At 38.6% G+C, this 17,155-nt stretch overlaps 1 protein-coding gene across 1 annotated transcript in view; it reads right to left on the reverse strand.

Moving 5' to 3' along the window:
- Positions 1-16,852, reverse strand: part of enpp6 (ectonucleotide pyrophosphatase/phosphodiesterase 6) — a 162,644-nt gene extending 145,792 nt beyond the window's left edge. Inside the window, exon 1 of the mRNA XM_036130043.1 lies at positions 16,387-16,852. Coding sequence (XP_035985936.1) covers positions 16,387-16,642 — 256 coding nt within the window. The 5' untranslated portion in view covers positions 16,643-16,852. The remainder of the gene's footprint in view (positions 1-16,386) is intronic.
- Between the last annotated feature and the right edge of the window lie 303 nt (positions 16,853-17,155).

A 17,155-nucleotide genomic window follows, 5' to 3' on the forward strand; every position in this document is an offset into this window, starting at 1 on the left:
CCGCCCCCTTTGAGCATGTTCCTGGACTTCAGCATTCAACACCCTCATCCAAGCCCACCTACGCCGCGCCCCCTTTGAGCATGTTCCTGGACTTTAACGTTCAACACCCTCATCCCACAGCATCTGGTGGAAAAACTGGAACATCTGGGCTTCAGCACACCCCTCAACACTTCCTCACCTCCTGACCACTGTCAGTCCGGGCCTGACAGTCCACCTCTGATGTCATCACCCTCAGCACGAGCTCCCCTTAGGGCTGCGTCCGCAGCCCCCTGTTGTTTACTCTGATGACACACGACTGCACCCCCAGGTTCACCCCCAATCACATCATGAAGTTCGCAGATGACACAAACTCATCAACAGCTCAGCTGTGGAGGTGGTTAGCAGCACCAAATTCCTCAGGGTGCACATCACAGACAACCTCACCTGCTCTGTGAACACCAAATCTGGTGAGGAGGGCACAGAAGCGCTTGTACTTCCTGCGGAGGATGAGGAGAGCCCAACTGTCCCCGCACATTCTCACAACCTTCTACAAAAGTACCATAGAGAGCATTCTGACCAACTGTCTCTCTGTGTGGTGTGGAGGCGGCAGCACCTTTCGACTGGTGGAAAACAACGGTTGTCAAGCTTCTAAAGTTTGCGCACGACACCACTCTCATGGGATTTATCTCTGATGGTGACGAGTCCGCCTACAGGTGGGAGGGTGACCATCTGGTGACCTGGTGCAGGGAGATCAACTTAGAGCTCAACCCTGTAAAAATAGTGGAGATGGTTGTGGACTTCAGGAAGAACTCAGCCCCAGCTACCCCAACACCATCTGTGACTGTATATAATATTTTTCATGCGTCAGTCAAATCAAATTATGTTGCGAGTTCAGTTGTTTTTTTCTTTTCTTTGTTCAGTGGTTCGTGTTTTGGTTACCACTGGCAAGTTCACGTCAGTGAGAAGAATGTCAGTGGAGGTTCAGTTCTGCTTGGGGCACAGGCTCGCCATGTCCTTTCAGAGAGAATCCATGGAATCTTATCCAGTAGTCTGATCCAGCTTTTTGATCAGCAACAACAAAAAACCTAGCCTGCACACGATAATATTATTATTGCATTCAGCTAAATAAACTCACTTTATCAATTTTTTACAGCATTGTTTTTTCTTCATTCCTCACATTAACATTGCGATGTTTTACATGCACTTTGAATTTTTTTCCCAACTCAAAACACCAGAATCATCTTTCACCCATGTAAAACAAAAATATAAAATCCTTTTTAATTATGAAACTATGACCTGTAATTTAACAAATTACAGCATAGGTTTTTTTAATCCTCTTCCAAGTCTTTGTACAGTTATCACCTTACCAAAGAGCATGAAATCCTTCTACATCCAATACTCTCCATCATCCATTGTATGGACGAAACCCAGCGCTGAACACAGAGAAATGTCGGACTGGATCAAATACTGCGTGTGTGATGGGTTCAAGTACCTCGCTCAACGTAGGAATTTACACATGTACAGCCTCATGCTATTTAACTAAGATGTAAACGAGGTTTAAAATGTCTATTGTTTAGTTTGATATTAATGAACAGTCATAATTTTAATTTACATGAAGTATGTTTGAACTAGGAGAATTAACAGTGGGATGTTGATAAACTGACTGTATATTTGTATTGTAGTGCTTAACCATAAATTTACTTCTGAGTCAGTTAGCTTGCAGTTAGTTGACCTCCACGCAGATTCGGCTCTGAAGGAACAGTCTGTTAAGAGTGATCCTATATTATATATATCTATATCTATCTATATATCTATATCTATATATATCCATATATATATATATATATATATATATTAGGGCTGGGCAACGATTAAAATATTTAATCGCGATTAATCGCCCTGATTAATCGCGATTAATCGCATTGTATTTACAAACTCCAAGAATGAATTCAAAAGTAGTGTAAAGAGCACTTTTATTTTAATGTTCTGCTGCCATATGAACAAAAGTGTTGTAACATTTGTAGCACTTATTTTATACTGGATATTTTCAACCCATCTATTGAATTTAGTGCACTAGTTGATCTTTTCTTCATAAGAGAACAGCAAGCACTGCAGCCAAAATATGGCCTTTTTTGACCTGCTGTATATTAGCCAGTCCCTAAGCTTGATGTATCATGAAACTGTTGACCTTTTGGGTTTTGTGTTTTTTATTTTATTATTACAATTAAATAATAATAATAATAATAATAATAATGTTATGTTCAGTGTTTTTTCGCTAATCCACCTCTTATATTTTTCAATCCTTATGTAATTTTGTCTGTGTTGTGTGCACCTGCCTGTTGCTTTAATCCTATAAATTTCCCCGTCGTGGGATAAAAAAAGGATTAGCTAATGTTATCTTATCTTAAATAACACTTTTTAATATATGTACTGGGTTCCTTTAAGGTCTTAATTACATGTTATGTGTGGGCTCCAGTAACATCCATCCATCCATCCATCCATCCACTGATCTACCTGGATGTTCCCTGGAGGACTGAAACGCCTCAGTCAGAGACGTCTGTGGGTCTGTCGCGGCAGTGAGAGAAGTTTCGTCTCCTCTCTCCGTTTCTGGGGCTCGACGTTTTCATGTTTTTTCACGTGCTTAGATAAATTTGTTGTGTTTCCACTGAAATGAACCGGCTTTTTACAAAACATACAGCTTGATTTCATTTACGGTATTAAAATAAAGCCAAACGGTGCTACTTCCCCAGTTCATGTTTTTTCGCTGCTGCGGTCTCTCTCAGCTGTTTGTTTGTTAAGTTTGTGTGAGAGCTGAGTGGGCGGGCCAGGCTGAGCCTGCGTGCTGATTGGCTGGCGCCGCTGAGCCATGTACGAGAGGGGAGGGGGAGCGGGAGAGTGCTGCCGTGACAGCGCGCTGCAGTCAGCGTGCCTGCTGACTGACACTGACTGAAAGCATGTGAGCAACATGCGTTAATGCGCGATAAAATAAATATCGCCGTTAATAGTCTAATGAATTAACGCGAAATTAACGCGTTAACTTGCCCAGCCCTAATATATATATATATATATATATATATATATATATATATATATATATATATATATATATATATATATATATATATATATATATATATGCTGGAGATAGGCACCAGCAGCCCCGCAACCCCATGAGGAATTAAGCGGGTCAAAAAATGGATGGATGGATGGATGGATAGATAGATATGTGTGTGTGTTTGTAGAGATCCATCCATGATCAAATCCTGTCCTCTGCTGGAATTTTTAAATGTATTCCATACAACGCCACATTAAAGCATTAGTGTAAATATATATATATATATATATATATATATATATATATATATATATATATATATATATATATATATATACATACATACATACCAGGTTCCGACTGGTGGAAAATGAGGAGAGTGGTGGGGACAGCAGAAGGGATCATAGGGGCTCCTCTTTCCTCCATTAAGGACATTTCATCCCAGCGCTGCATGTCCCCAGCCCATAGCATCAACAGAGACCCTCAAACCCCCACCATGAACTGTTCCCCATATATATATATATATATATATATATATATATATATATATATATATATATATATATATATATTAATAATGAATGTTCTTCATTTACAGTGACCCTTTAAACCATTAATGCTATTACTCCTTTTCATGACAACTCATAATATATGAATTACATGTTTCCCGTAACTTATACCTTTTTATTCCAAGTTCAACCAAGATATTCTCTTCTTATCCTTGTAGCTTGTAGTGTTAAATAAGTCTAAAATCGTTTCATTTGAATCAAGGTATGCAGATGTTGATAGATATATCTATCTATCAGTGACGTGCGGTAGGGTTCATAGCTGGTGAAGCACTGACATCATTAGTCAGATTTACAAATATATACACTCTACAGAGTAGACTCAAAGTGCTGAAGGAGACTGGTTGAGCCAAATCAATTAACCAAGAGACATGGAAAAAATATTGATTATTTGTTAAAAAAATAAATAAAACTAAATTATTTGTCATTTGATTGGTAGCAGTTTATGAGTTATGATGGATTTCTACATTTGTAACACATTCAAAAACTAACCTACATTACGCACATTTCATTACAAAAACAAAACATGAATAATTATCGCTGCCTTACCTCTACTTAGAAATGAAGTCCAGCTGCGCTCTTTGTGAACAAAAATATCGGTCACTTTCCGGTAAAAGTTCTTTTTATCTTCTTCAGTTTTAAAAGTTTCTCAGTCTCAGTGGAGCTCACTGCCAGGGAGGAAAGCCTTCCTTCATCAGTCCTGTTCCAGCTGTATGTTTAGAGTCTTTTTAGTGCTTTACTTGTTTAGCAAAACTCGCTAATAACACATCCATAACTTGCTTTGACTCTACTAATTGGGGATCAGAGCGGTGCCCCTTGAGCGCCCCCTGCCTAGAGGCCAAGGAATTGCCGGCCTCACCTACAACCAGCTCTTTGGCTTTTATGATCGCCCAGCAGCACACGAAAACACATAGTTTAATGACCAAAACACAATTCGTAATCCACATATATTAAATTGTGGAAAATCAGTTCATCAGTGTTTGAACAATTGAATTTATGATCTAGAGACAGGAAGATGCATTCACGGAATGGAAGTCAGCGCAGTTAACATGGGATTGCGCAATCCCAGGGGAGGCCAAGATCGCTGGCTTGGTGGCGCTTCACTATCAAGCACCACCAAGGATTTACGTTAAAAATAGCCAAAAGTCTTCGATTTTAAAGAGAATATGATAAAAAAAATAAGGAAATTAGATTAAAAAAACAATTATTATTACAAATGACTAAGTGAATCACAATATATATTGTTATCATTATTCTATGTTTTCTTTCTTTCCATGATTGCCTCCCCTGAATGCATGTCACTGCTATCTATAACTATAACCCATAAACTTTGCACAACATTCGCATATTTGCTCATTTTGCATCATTGCATCTCCAACTAGCATTACAAATGCTGTCGAACTCTCAGTTTCTAAATGCATTCTCGCACAAATGCCCTTTGCACAATCAATTCAGTACATACAAATGGTTTTAAAAATACTTACCTGTACACTGTGACTTTCTCATGCATTGTTTACACTTCAATTGTTTACTTTTAAATCACTGCTGCACCTTATACTGTAATTTAAATTGACTGTAATTTACAAGCTGTATTCTTGCACAAATTGCCCTCTGCACAATCAATTCTGCATATACAAATGTTTTTTTAAAAGTACACACCTGTACACTGTGACTTCTCCTGATTTGTTTGCATTTCAATTGTTTACTTCAAATCACTGCTGCACCTTATACTGTAATTTATTTTACTGCAATTTACAAGCTGTATGCAACAGAATTTCGTTCTGTACGCACTCTGTGCATACAAAATGACAAATAAAGTTTTCTAATTCTCTCTAAGTCTATCTATCTATCTATCTATCCATTTATATTATAGCGTTACTTTTCGAATAAGTCTGATCCATATCTGAACAATGGATCTTTGCAAATGTTCTTGCCATTACTTCTACTTTTTATTCATTTGTTAATGCTGTTCCTTCTTCATGTTTTAGGGCTGGATATGTTCTCTCTGATCTATTTCCCTTCATTTTCTTAATCATTCCCCATACCTCAGCTATAGAAGTTGTTCTGCCTATTGAATAACAAAAATCTCTCCATTTTGTCTTCTTTGCCTTCTAAATAACTTTCCTTGCTTCTGCTTGATCTTTTTTATATTCAATTAAATTTTTTAAATTATGTGTTCTTCTCAAAACTCTAAAAGCTATCCTCCCATTTCAAGTCACTGCTCCGCTTAGAAAAAACATGGGATGTGATGTCACTTCCGGTGATGTGCCCAAATATGGGCATAATGGCCGCCCTGTTCACAGTTCTGGATGGCAGAGCTCTGGATGATGAGAGCTGTGAACTGATCACAAATTTCATAAATTTGTTAAAAATCAACGGTTTGCTCTAAAATTCTAAAAAAATTCATGAATGTCCAAGAGTGTTTTATGTAACCACACGATTTTTTTGATGGTCATTAAAAAAATGGATTCAGAGAAAAAAAATATTAAACTTTATAATCTTGTATCATTAATTTTTAAAATCTTGTAAATTGGTCAAAATCGCCTGGATTTTTACCAAACTGAAAGACATGTTTATTCTGGCTGTGCTTTACAGATAGAGGCCATTTTTATTGGGATAGACCAATATTGGTGGAAAATACATTGATTTCTCCATTTTACAAACTTTGAAAAAAACAGAGTGTGGCACTTTCAAAAACTGGAATACATGCAGTGAGAGAATTGTTGCACCTTATTCAAGGAATACATCCTGAAAATCCGAGCTTGTTACACCACAAAATTGATTTTTAGTAATTTTTTGAAGTTTTAAAGTTTTTTTTCACACTTTTGGAAATAGGCCCCGCCCACTTGTTTCAATCATTACCATATTTAAGACTTTAGTTAAGGGCTATTACTGGAAGGGGATGAAAAAGGTTTTGTAAAAATCGGATAAGCCATTCTTGCGTAGTAGATTTCTTGACATCACAGCGCCCCCTATTGATGGATGTTTCTCAAACGTGGGTCACATGTGCAAAATCTTATTTGGACTATGTGTTATATAGGACATGTCAAAATCTATTATGGTTTTAGAATAATCAGCAATTACATTTAGAGCTAGCTAGCTAACAATCACTTATTTTAGCGTTACTTTTCGAAAAAGTCAAAATTCAAAAATCCGCAGCGTTAACTTTTTTTATTTGTCCATTACATGGTTATATATGGAGTTTTGCGCGGATTGCACAAAATATGTAGGAGGAGTTTAACTAGAAAGGTTTAAGCTTTGTAGCCATGTAGCGCGAAAACTAGCTGGGAAACAAAGGGTGTGCCAATTCCCTTTATTTTGCAGAATCATCCAATAAACAAAGTGATGTGAAGTTTTTGAGTGTGGGACCAGTAGTTTGGTGGTTATAGGCCAAAACGCATTGTCCTTTGTTATAGCGCCCCCTAGTTGTTGAGGGGTCTGAATTTCTCTGCTCACAGAGCAGACGACCGGCATAGTCGTTCGCCTGCACTGCGGGCTTGGAACCCTAATAATAATAATAAATAATGGGAAAAACAGACGAAAAACAATAGTGTTCTCTGCTCACAGAGCAGACTAATGGCATAGCCATTTGCCTGCGCTGCGGACTTGGAACCCTAATAATTTAAAAACAGACGAAAAACAATAGGGTTCTATGCACACAGTGCAGACGAACGACATAGCCGTTCGCCTGCGCTGCGGGCTCGGAACCCTAATAAATAATGGAAAATCAGACGAAAAACAATAGGGTTCTCTGCACACAGTGCAGACGAACGGCTATGCGTTGCATAGCCCATTCTTTCTGCACCGCGGGCTTGGAACCCTAACTATACAGGTAGAGATAAGAATGGTACTGCATTTCCACACCAGTTCCCCATGGCAGGAGACCGGCTGGTTCAGTGGAATGCACTGATGGAGACAGCACATACGGTTTTCAACAGAAGAGCTGACTATGGACATTTGGTGTCTATTAAACAAAAAACAAGGGAGGATGTAGATGAATTCAAAACCAGGTTTGAAAAGGAATGCAGATTCCACAGTGGCATACCTTTTGATGCAAGAGCAACAATAAAAAAATATGTAATTAGGAGGATTTCACCCCCACATTTCAGCATGGGTGAAGAAACACCTCATAACATTAAGAAGATCAAAAGTTGCTACCATGATAGAGCACACTAGACACGCAGAAAAGCACGCTAAAAAGGAAGGTGGGCCGCCCGATGGGGGTGTACAAGTTTTTTGGGTAGATCCAACCCCTGAACCACAGGAAGTGTATGAGTTTTAAAACTCCAGACCACCTCGAGGAAGCGGATTCCAATGAGGTGTCAGAGGAGGCTGGGGTGGTTCTCAAGGCCGAGGTGGAGGTTTCCAACAGAGACCACGAAAATCAGATGAAGGGTGTTGGATATGCCGGGCCCCAGATCTCTGGTCTAGGGCGTGCCCCAATCTGACACAACATTCTCATCAAAGAGGTAGAGGACACAGAGGTGGACCTCACAACCAGGTGTGACAAGCTTTAGAGGGAGAAAAACAAAACCATTTGACAGGAACTGTAAATGTGTATTCTGCCTGGGAACTCTTAAATGCGTTGAAAGAAAAACCCTACATTGTTTTATCAATGGAAGGAAAACATGTCACATTTCTCTGTGACTCAGGAGCTTGCATAACATGTGTAAAAGATAACACAGGTCTTAAACAGTCAAAAACACCAATTTTTGTTAAGTCAGCAAATGACCAAACAACCAGAGAATGGATGTCAAGACCCATAGAAGTAAAAGACCTGCAAACGGGAAGGAAATGCCATGCACAAATAGTAATGTCACCAAACTGCCCCATAAACCTTTTGGGATGAGATTTAATTATAAATTTAATTAAAAATTAGGCATTGCTATATTCCCCACTGAAGGGGGAATGAAAGCTGTACGGGTGGATAATATTTATGCATTAACTCAACAACTCCCAGTTTTCTATGCGTTACATTTACCTTTTATGCAACAAATTCCTGAGAAAAGTAAACTTGTGCATGAAGCTAGAGCCACTTTAACACATCCCATAGATGAAGCTCCACTCGCTAATTTGCATGTCACAATGAATGTGTGCCAAAGTCCAGATCTGCAGTATGCTAAACAGTTTTTCAGAGAAAAGATAGCGGTCTTAATTACTAAAAATATGTACACAGATGGAATCTCATTCACTGCAGCAATAGTTTTATTGCCACAATCTGTAGAACAAATGTACAAACTACCCCAGGTGCCACACCTTTCCCTTTTTAAATTTAGTCAAGCTCAACGGAGGGAAACAGGCTCCAGACTGACCCAGAGACAACAGGGTGGTTTTACAGCCCTAGCACAGCTCTGTACCAACAATCCTCAAGGTTCTATTTGATTCCAAGCCTCAAGTTCATGATCTTTTTTCTTTTTTTTTCATATTTTTATTAGGAAGTAATGCACATTACAATAGAGATGTGTGCATCCTTTTCCCATTGGGCATCATAGTAATTAACAATATGTATATATTGGCACCATAAAGATACTGTGCATCTCGAAGAGTTGAAAACAAAGCATACAATCAACTTCCCAGGGTGTTTTTGTTAATTAAGTGGTATGAACAGTACACCACGCAACTGAAAGAAAATAATAAATGAAATAATGAACATCCTAATAGTAACAACTAAATAACCAAAGATCTTATTAAGCTATAATTAAGTATAAATAAAGGAAAGATGAAAAGAAAAGACCAAAAAAGGGGCGAGGGAGGGGTCAATCAGAAGGAAGGGACTGAAGAGAGCGGAAGAATGTAAGAAAGTGAAGCCATTTGTCATAAAATGTATCAGAATTACCTTTCACTGAATATTGGATCTTTTCCAGCTTCAGAAAAGACATGGTGTCATTGAGCCACTGTGTACTAGAAGGGGCTTTAGTCGAGTTCCAGTGCAAAAGAAGACGCCGTCTGGCCAGTAATGAGGTAAATGCCAAAATATCTAGTTGGTGAGGGGTAAACCGGTTATGGAACTCTGGGAGCCCAAATATGGCAATGTGGGGGGAGATTTTTATGACCACAGAAAGTATTTCTGACATGGTATCAAAGTAATTCAACCTGAAGCAAAAAAGTAGTGGACAAAAACAGAACATATGGAATAAATTGCAGGGTGAGGCATGACATTTGTCACATTTGTCTGCGATACTGGGATAAATTTGTGACAGTCGAGTTTTAGAAAAATGGAGTTTAAACAGTACTTTAAACAGTATGTGTAAGATGGGCGCAGAATGAGCTTGTATAAATTGTTTTAAGAGCAGTGTCCCACCAGTCATCCTCCAAGTTTAAGTCCAGTTCCTTGTCCCAGGCATCCCTAACTTCAATAATTGGAGAGCAGTCAAAACATTTTAGCGCAGTGTCTAATTTGAAAGTATTTGCAAAGCTGCGAAAAATACCATCTTTGTAGAAGTCTTTAAAACACTTCAGGCCTTTATTATGCTATGCGGAAAGTTGGATCTGTAAATAAAGGTTGAAATAAATGATTCTTTAGTATAGGAATTAAAGTGGATACTGACTTAAATTTGAAGTGCCTCCTAAATTGATACCAAATTTTAAGTGTGGAAAGAACCACTTGATTATTTGTATAGCCAGGAGGTTTGATGGGGTAGAGGAAGTAAGTAGGGCAGATAAGGATGATGAACCACATGACTGTGCCTCCAAGTTGCACCATGGCAGATTCATAAATTTGAGCCAGAATGAGATTTCTTTAATGTGTGCCGCCTAATAATAGAATTGAAAATTTGGAAGTGCCAGTCCACCATTGAATTTACATCTCTGAAGTGTGGATTTGCGGATCCTGGGAGCCTTTCCACAGCATAGGAAGTCAGACATAGTCTGATCAATTGTTTTAAAAAACTGCTTTGGCAGGAAAAGTGGGAGACAATGAAACAAAAACAGAAATTTGGGCAAAATGTTCATTTTAACTGCATTAATTCTTCCTATTAACAAGAGTGGTAGACTTCTCCATCTTTGTAGGTCTATTTTAATTTTAGACAATAAAGGCGAGAAATTAGCTGAAAAAAGAGAATTTAATGTTCTGGTAATGTTGATCCCGAGATACCTAAAGCCAGTCAGGTTTAAATTAAAAGGGATATCTAACTGTGTAAGCTGTAAGGCTGAAGCGTTAATAAGGTAGCATTCACTTTTAGAGATATTCACTTTGTAGCCAGAGAATGAGCTGAATCTCCAGAAAACAGATAAAATTGTGGGAATGGAAAGAACAGGATCTGAGAGATACAACAATAAATTATCAGCATAAAGTGACAACTTAAATTCTGTGCCCAAATGTGAAATCCCAGTAAAAGTCGAGGAGGATCTCAAAAAAATTGACAAGGGCTCTATCGCTAGTGCAAACAATAAAGGAGAAAGGCGACAGCCTTGTCTGGTGCCAAGGGATAGAGTGAAAAAACTAGACTGGATGCCATTAATGGAGATATTTGCTTGTGGAGATGCATAGAGTAGGCATATCCACGAAATGAACCCATTGCCCTGTCCAAATTTTTTTAGTACAGTAAATAAATAGTCCCATTCAACCCCGTTCAATGCTTTTTCAGGGTCAATTGAAATTACTACTTCGGGTGTTGTTGTGGTAGTTTTAGAGTAAATAATATTTAGGAGCATGCGGACATTAAAGAATAACTGTCTCCCCTTTTGCCCCCTTTTGCCCAAACCCAGTTTGCTAGTATGAGACAATAGTCTGTACAATGTTTTCCAGGTGGGAGGCCAAAGCTTTTGCAAGGATCTTGACATCTATATGTATTAATGAGAGAGGTCTATATGATCTACAGAGATTTGGATCCTTATCTTTTTTCAAGAGGAGACTTAAAGTGGGAGGGAGAGTTGCCATGTTCTAATGATTCCTTATAAACAGCATGCAGTAAAGGGGACAGTTTATCCTGGAATCTCTTAAAGAATTCCACAGAAAATCCATCAGGGCCAGAAGCTTTGTTATTTTGCATGCTTCTCACAGCACATGTGATTTTCTTCCACCGTTAATGGTAAGTCAAGTTTCTTAGCAGCCTCAGAACTTATCATAGAAAAATTTAGACAATCTAGGAATTAATTCATTTCAGTGGTGTCTGGTGGAGACTCTGACTCATATAAAGAGGAATAAAATGAATGAAAAACAGAATTGATGGCAGTGGGATCCTTATGCAATGAGCCAGATGAATCTTTTATCTGAGGAATTATACACAAGGCTGCCTGGCGACGAAGTTGGTGAGCTAGGTGCATGCTTGCCTTATCGCCATGTTCATAATATGTGGAGCGTGATCGTAAGAGAAGTCACTCTGCATCACTAGTGGTAATGAGATCACATTCAGTGTGTAAGTCAACACGTTGTTTAAGTAAGCTGGCAGAGGGGCGTGAAGCAAGTTGTTGGTCCAATTTGGTGATATTAATACAGAGTTAATGTAATTTGGCCTTACGGGACATATTCAAGTGGGCAGAGTAAGAAATGATTTGTCCCCGAAAATATGCTTTTAGTGATTCCCACATCAGTGAAGGGGAAACTGGTTCCATATCATTCTGATTAGTGTAAATATAACCATCAATTTTGGTTGCAATGAATTCTGTAAAGTTATCATCTGAAAGGAGTAATGTATTGAACCTTCAAGGTGTGGAGTACCTGGGTTGTAAATAAAATTGAATATCTAAAGAAAGAGGGGTGTGGTCAGAAATAACAATAGGGTGATAATTAACAGACAGTACTTTAGAAATTAGTTTAGCATCAATAAAATAATAGTCAATCCGAGAAAAAGACCAGACTCCATTTTTCTATCTGAATCTGATGAAATTGATCTTAGCAAAATATCCACAGCGTTATGGGCCATGGGTCCCACGGATGTAGGACTACTAACAACGGTCGCCTCTGTAAAGATAACCCCGAGATCACAGTACAGGCCGTGCATAAAACAGTACCCTTTAAAACCGGAAGCACAGGAGGGCATATAACCTGTTGTACAAAATCTGGTAGAAGCAGGAGTAATTAGGCCGTATTCAGATTCACCCTGCAACACTCCTATTTTTCCAGTCCAGAAATCTGATGGAAGAAATTGGAGAATGATTCAAGATTTGCGAGCTGTTAATGAAGCAGTTCAAACTCACGGTCCTAATGTACCGGGACCCACATACGTTGCTAAACACGTTAGACCCTGACAACAAGGTTTTCACTATTATTGATTTAAGTAATGCATTTATCCCTGTTCCTGTTGTAACAGCCGTAATTGTATAATGTCTCTTTAAGATAATCTAGTATCGCTAATGACGTCATAAGTATGTGCCACTGTTTTTCTCTGTAGAGAACGCGGGAGAAATTATATATGCACACATAAACTGAGACGGTCATGTTAGCTGCCGAATTTTGGTGACGTTAAGGGTTGTTTGGACTCTGTCTCATTTCATGTTTGATAATATAGCAGCCGTTCAACCGGGCTTCGTAAGGTTGGTGAAGAGAGTGTTTATTAAATAACAACAATAGAATTCCCAGTACCAGTGTGGTTGTGAGTTTTTGACCATCGAACCTGCCGCCTCCTCTCCTCCCTTCCACATAACCCAAAGCGTTACACTGTTCATCCAGACTCACAGTTTTGGTTTACATTTACATTCAAAGGGAAAAAGTACGCTTATACCAGACTACCACAGGGATTTGCTGACAGCTCAACTATTTTCACACACCAATGTTTACATGCCTGGAGAATTTCAATCCAGACAATGGCAGTCAAATTTTGGTGTACGTGGATGACCTCTTAATTGCGTCTAAAACAGAGCAAGGCTGCAGAGAGGACTCTCAGAGAGGACTCTCTGCAGCTCCTCAAACATCTTGCAAAAACAGAAAACAAATTCAGCAAAGACAAACTGCAGAGGGTGCAAAAACAAATGTGCTATTTAGGACACTGTCCTATCTGAAAACGGTAAACAAATACAAAGTGAAAAAAAGATTCCACATTTTCATTTATGAAACACCTATGGCAATGTCAGATAAAATTCATTGGAGTCCAGAAGCAGAACAGTTTAAAGAACATAAAAGTGAGCTGATTCTATGGGGGCAATATTGTTGTAATATTATTTGCAAATGTGTGTGGAGAGTTGTGTGTCTGTATCTCGATTTGTGTGTGCGCAGTGGGATTTGAAAATGTGTAAATAAATCTGTAAATGTGTGAGGAGATTTGTGTGTCTGTACAACAATCTGCAAATGTGTAAAACAACCTGTGTGTGTAATCCGGTTTGCAAATGTGTAAAGAATCCACAAATCTGTATTCAGATCTACTAATGTGTACTGAGATTTGCAAATGTGTACCAAGATTTACAAATGTGTACTAAAATTGGTTGCTAAAATTTGCTGTCCGGAGATTGAAGAGTTTTTCCTTGTATCTGGACATGCAGAATACGAGCAACTAAATGATGGTCAATGGCTGTTTGACTTGGCTTTTTTAACTGATCTGGCCAACTTGTAGAATGATCTTAACCTTGAGCTGCAAGGAAAAGACAAAACGGTGACCAGTTAGCTCAGTTAACGCTTTCAAACGAAAGATGCAACATTTAGCCTCAAAGCTGCAGCGCCATGATTTGGCAAAATTCCAGAACCTGGCGTCAAGGGAAGGCCTTTGAGCAACTTGACAGTGCATGCTACATGGAGCAGATGAACAATTGTCTGTCAGAGTTTGACAAACGCTTTCAAGACTTTTCTTTGCTCAAACCAGTCGCTACATTCCTGTGCTATCCTTTTCAGGAAGATGCTGAGGTTGATTCACTCGCATCAAACATTGCAGCAGTGGCGGCTGGTGCTAAAAAAACTGAGGGGGGCGCACACAAACAAATGAAAAACAAACAAAACAAATCTTAAAAAATAGCACTATTTGAACATGAATTTTGCCCTCCTTTCCTTCTGCCCAGCAAATTTCTCAATTATATTCTTGTTAAAGTCAGTCATCTCTGTGTCTAGTCTTTTCTCCATTGACAACATGGCCAATGCATTCAGCCTGTCCTGAGTCATTGAGTTTCTCAGAAAAGTCTTGATTCTTTTCAGAGTTGAAAAGCACCTTTCAGCTTCTGCTGTGGTTATGGGTGTGGTGATGAGGATCTTCAAGAGCGTGACAGTTTCTGAAAAGACTTCTTCTAGATTGTTTTCCTGATTTTAATAACATTTGCTGCCATTTTTTAAGGCTGTGTTATGAAATGTGTTACAGCATTTTTGTGGGACAAGATTATACAAAATCAGTAACCAAATGTTTTATTCCCCATTACCCATAAATTTCAGTACAACTTAAATAATAAAATATCTTGCTGACAAACATATCAACATACCTACACAGCATAGACACAACTAAAGGTATTTCTAACTACAACACACATCTTCCTAATATATTAAATAACATTACTATAAACCAGTGTAACAGTGATTTTCCACAACAACTCACGTCTGCAGCAATCCTTTCATGGTCTTCTACACCGAGTGTCCGACGCTTCTTCACTGGCTGACTACTACCTACACTGCTTTGTCCAACCATGGAGTGGAGAGATCACTTGCCTGCTGCTGAATTTGTAAATTAAGACGATCCGGTCCAAGCTCCTTTATCTTGTTTTTTTCTTCAAGTAAACGCTTTGTAAAAGCATTTTTTTGTAAAGACAAAACAGAATTTTCTCTCATTTTGAAACTACTCCACTTTGCAAACGTAAACGTGAATCAACCTAATGAACTGCAGCTGCGCTAATGAGTCGAATCGGGGATTGTCCAATCATACAATGTTTTAAAAAAAATTTGCCAGTACTGACACTCTACCAGTAATGACACAACAGAATGGGTGTGCTGCGCCCTGTGGAAAACCTTAAATAACCAATTAAAAGTCAGCCTCAGATCACGTGCTTGCCCAAGTTGACGTGCCTACATTCACTCTCATTAGAACGGCGCCCTGCACATAAGATAGGAAGTGTGCACAATGTGAGCAATTAAATAGAATTATGTATTTACTATTTTAATAAATTCTAACATGTCTATTGGACACACAGTATGAATAAATACATTTCTAAGTACTTTGCAGTTCAGAAATCATTTATTATCTAAACAATTTAAAGGGGGCGACGCCCGAGCGCCCCCTACTGGCCAGCCGCCACTGCATTGCAGCACTGTTTCACTTGAAATTTCTGGAGTGGAAGATGATATTTTGACTCAACAAACTGACATTGAGCTGATGTCGAGAGCTCATGGACAGTTCTGGAACTTACTCACAGTGGAAAAGTACCCCAACATGAGGAAATGTGCTACCTCCTTGACTGCATTATTAGGCTTCACTTATTTATGTGAGTCAGCCTTTTCATACATGAAGATCATTAAGTCCAAATACCGTTTCACCATGACTGATGAACATTTGTGCTTGAGGCTGGCTGTCAGCAGCTACTGTCTGCACCATGCATCCCTGGCTGATTCAATTTAGTGCAAGTCATCAAAGTAAACTAAATGTAAATACTTATTAGGTGTGTTGTGCAATATTAGCTTATTCAGTTATGCAAGGTACATCACCATACTTTGTACATAGAAATAATCCTTAATAAACTTGAAAATAATAATGTGTTTTGCATTTTTGTCGTGGGTAGGTAGATCATTTTGACTTGGTAGTTTTATAAGTAGCTTGCATGCTGAAAAAGTGTGAGCACCCCTAAACTATACAGTAAAAAATAATTATGATCCATTTATATTATGATCTGATGTCATTCTGTTTGTGAACAGATTACAAGATAGATGGCTTGACATCTTACCTGTCATTAAAGAGTAGTAATTTGGGTATGACAGACTTGGGAAATCTGGAGTCATGTAGTCCGCCTTCACTCCTCTGTCTACAACCTCGCGAAATCCTGGCAGTTCGTGTAGGTTGTCAATGTAGTCATAGCGAAAACCATCGAGAAGAAACACAAGTAACGGACGAGCGGCAAGACCCTGCTGTTGCGCTTTAAACAGAAGTAGCAGAGAAAAACACAAATGCAAGGAATATGAGGACATTTGTTCCAGAGACATGTTAGGGCCTTGTTCTGTGTCCTTTCACAAAATCCCAGTGAGTAATGTGGCTTTAAGCATTATAACAGGCACCCTGTAGTGGGTGTGGTTATGGCCAGTGTGGAGTCTGACAGAGACCAAAGCTTACATAACAATGGAAGGAATGGGGGCCCTACCAGCTCAAACAAATGACATGGAGGGCTAGAGAAATTCTTTTTACCAGGTTATGAAATGAAAGAGGTTGCAATATTTGAAACCCGTACCAAGGTACATTGACATGTACTTGTATTTTGTTTGTAAACATCTGTGAATTACAATGTGAGAAGTTGCACAGCAAGCCTATTGAATTGAATTTAACTGAAAAATTAACTTGTAAAACTAAATATTTATTTGTACCAAAAACCTCAATTTTTAGATTGTGTGTAAAACCTTCACCTGCAGAACATTTTCACAGAAACAAAAAATAATTACACAGTTATATTTTGGTTAAATGTCCCTACTGAAACCACAAATCCGTCAAAACAACTTCTTGAG

The sequence above is a fragment of the Fundulus heteroclitus genome, unplaced genomic scaffold (assembly GCF_011125445.2).
Source record: "Fundulus heteroclitus isolate FHET01 unplaced genomic scaffold, MU-UCD_Fhet_4.1 scaffold_28, whole genome shotgun sequence".
Classification (NCBI taxonomy): Eukaryota; Metazoa; Chordata; class Actinopteri; order Cyprinodontiformes; family Fundulidae; genus Fundulus; species Fundulus heteroclitus.